Source organism: Ammodytes marinus, assembly GCF_949987685.1.
Source record: "Ammodytes marinus genome assembly, chromosome: 23".
NCBI classification, from domain to species: domain Eukaryota; kingdom Metazoa; phylum Chordata; class Actinopteri; order Uranoscopiformes; family Ammodytidae; genus Ammodytes; species Ammodytes marinus.
The window spans coordinates 12,729,994-12,733,194 of record NC_137227.1 but is presented as its reverse complement, the minus strand read 5'-3'; the positions used below and the strand labels follow the sequence as shown (position 1 = coordinate 12,733,194).

General features: G+C 39.4%; 1 protein-coding gene across 1 annotated transcript; it reads left to right on the top strand.

The window, feature by feature from the left end:
• Positions 1–321: 321 nt before the first annotated feature.
• LOC307269493 (immunoglobulin kappa light chain-like) lies at positions 322–1,053 on the top strand (the record flags this gene model as incomplete). Its single annotated transcript, XM_080052469.1, has 1 exon — positions 322–1,053. One exon carries the CDS (start codon positions 322–324, stop codon positions 1,051–1,053), a length of 732 nt encoding a protein of 243 aa, XP_079908595.1.
• Between the last annotated feature and the right edge of the window lie 2,148 nt (positions 1,054–3,201).

Genomic DNA, 3,201 nt, shown 5'->3' with positions numbered 1-3,201 from the left:
TTGACAGGACATACTGTGTCATGTCAGGTTGGCCAATCAAACACAGTCTTGTCTATGAAGAGTGGAGAAAAGATCAAGATTCTTCTTACTCAAGTCAGCAATTTGGACACGATGACATCTCCCACTTTTGTTTTCCATCTAATGAGTCTGTTCTTAGGTTTTTTATTGGGTGAGTTGTGTTTTTACCACTTCAATTTGTTACTTTTGGAGTGTGTGGTCACTGTTAGTGTAATTTTTAGCCTTTCCAATATATTTAGCATAATATACTTAAACTCATGTTGTAAAAATTGTGTATTTGCGTTGTCTGTCACTTCAGCTCAGATGACTGATCTGTCCTCATCTATTCGTCGAGTGAGTGGTTTTCTATCAGCTAAGGTTGGTGAGAACTTAACTCTGCAATGTTTCTACGAAGGTGATGTAGCAACAAGGTTTTACTGGTACAAACAAACTCTGGGACACAAACCAACAATTATCTCTACGTACTACAAGTATGAAAGCAATGGAACTTTCCATGATGAATTCAAGCATAATCCACGCTTTGCTCTGGACACTGAGATCGGTAGAAATCACCTAACGATAACCGATCTGCGAATTTCAGATTCAGCTACTTACTACTGCGCAAGTGGCTATTCATACATGTTTGAATTTGCAGAGGGTATTACTCTGAGTGTGCAGGGTTCAGGGTTGAACTTCCCAGCTTTGGTCCATCAGTCAGCATCAGAGAGCATCCAGCCAGGAGGCTCTGTGACTCTGAACTGTACAGTACACACTGGGACCTGTGATGGAGAACACAGTGTTTACTGGTTCAAAGACTCTGAAGAATCTCATCCAGGACTCATCTACACCCATGGAGGCAGGAGTGATCAGTGTGAGAGGAAACCCAACACACAAACACACACCTGTGTCTACAACTTACCAATGAAGAGCCTGAATCTTTCTCATGCTGGGACCTACTACTGTGCAGTCGCCTCATGTGGACACATACTGTTTGGAAACGGGACCAAGCTGGACTTTAAAGGTAAGCAACCTTCTAAGTGGGGCTGCTGTATCTGATAAATAGCTACGAGTTCCCTAACTAAGAAAACACAGAGCAAAACAAGTATCCTCTGTAATGTCTCTTGGTGTCTGTCTCTGCAGATGACTCTTTTGTCTTGGTGTATTTCTTGAGTGGAGTTTTGGCATTCACCATCATCCTCGCTGTTTTACTGGTTTTCTTACTCTGCATAAGTCAAAGAAACAGCTGCCAATGTAAAGGTAAATGGTACCTGATTATATCTTCAGTGTGTAATTACTGAACATAGCATTACAGTAACATGGCTCTCCATTGTTTTTCAGAATCTCATACACGATGTTCAGCGTCCTCCACAACAGATGCAGAGGTATTTCCAGTCTACATTATTTTATATACCCATTCGAACATATTCTTATATCACAACAAATACTGTTCAATATGTATTAATTACTGCTGTTTACCATCTTGTGATATACTGTATAATATTTCATTGCTAGGGTTACACAAATGAGGATAATACTCATTACGCTGCTGTAATGGTGAAGAAGGCCGGCAGATCACGAAGACACAGGGACGACACAGAGGATGAATGTGTGTACTCCAGTGTAAAGCAGTGAAGCTGGACCATTTTTTATCTGCGTCTACATGTGTAAACGACCTCATTACTTTATCTTCTAATGTGGAAATTGTAATTTGGCTTTCAACACGATTTCACCCCGAATGTTTAATGTAAAGACTCTAATACATTTTATAATTAAAGAAGCTCTTCTCATCACAATTTAAAGGTCACATATTATGCTAAATGCACTTTTTAAATGTGTTCTAACATATCCATGGGTCCACGGTGTGCCTAGAGACTGCCAAAATATTTAAAAAAATAACACTCTCCTTTTCTCACTCTCCCCCTTTCTGAAACCACCACCCCTCCCCCACCCAATATACTCCAGTCAGAATTCTCCCCTTTTCTGACCTCACAAACTGGAAAGCCAGAAGCTTCCACTGTGCAGCCCACACCCCTATTTCTTATTGGTCCACGGCCCTGACAGACAGAGGGCGAGGCGTATCTGGCTTCGCTTCCGGACAGGGGGCGGGGGGAGCTCAAAGATTGTATATTTACGAAGGGGGCTGCAGCTCTTTTTAAAAAAATAGGCCATTGTGAGATTAGCTGAACATCAGCATAGTACAATAAATTATCTGAAAGTTTTTTTCAGCAAACAATTAAAGAAAAACGTATTAGGGACCACTAAGACCATATAATATGGTGTATAATAGAACCGAAAAGTGTATAATATGGGAGCTTTAAATAAGTTCAATGACTTTGACTTTTTCTATGTCAACGTGTCTCAATGACCCTACGTCATAAGTTGTAGGCTATTTGAAACGTATTGTCATATTCAAGTTTTAAGTAAAATGCACTGTGACACTGCCCTATTTACTGGAGTTATGCTGGTGGATATGACTCCAAACCATCCAATAATTATTAAGGAATTTTAAAATTCACTATACATGTATGTTTGCTGCCTTGTTATATGCATCTGAGTAGAAATGACCTCAACAACCTGCATGGATAACTTGTAACCTTATTATTTTATGTAGGAGCAAATGTACAGAACAGTACTTATTTTACAAAGCAGTTTAAGATTAGGTTTATGAGGACTGTGGTTCAAATAATTCAAATAGAGTTTATTTTTTCAAATGACAGCCCAACACATACACATGTCAAATCATCACAAACAGAGACAATAGCTACTAGTGGTTAGATTTAGTGTGGTGATTGTGTGCAACAAACCCAAACTCTTTTTATAGATTCAATATGGTCAGGTCAACAGAGTAAAAAACAACAACACAGATGTCATCAAACGCAAAACAGAAGATTATTCTGCTAACAATGTGGAACAACCCACATGTGGCACTTGCTAAAACCACAGTGTGCATCACAAAGATGAAAACGGACTACCTCACCTACAGTATTGTCTAACAATGGAGAAGTGTCAAGGAGATTCAGGCCGATTCAGTGCCTCACTCAACGAGTTCCCTTCTGTGGGAGAAGCTTTCATTGGTACACTATGACCACCCCTGTATATTAATTGTTAAGTATCATAAAGTATGCAAGAGCTATCATTTTTTAGACCGTTGCAGGAGTTTACACAGACCAAAGTCATATATTGTAAGTGTTAAATTCACAAGAT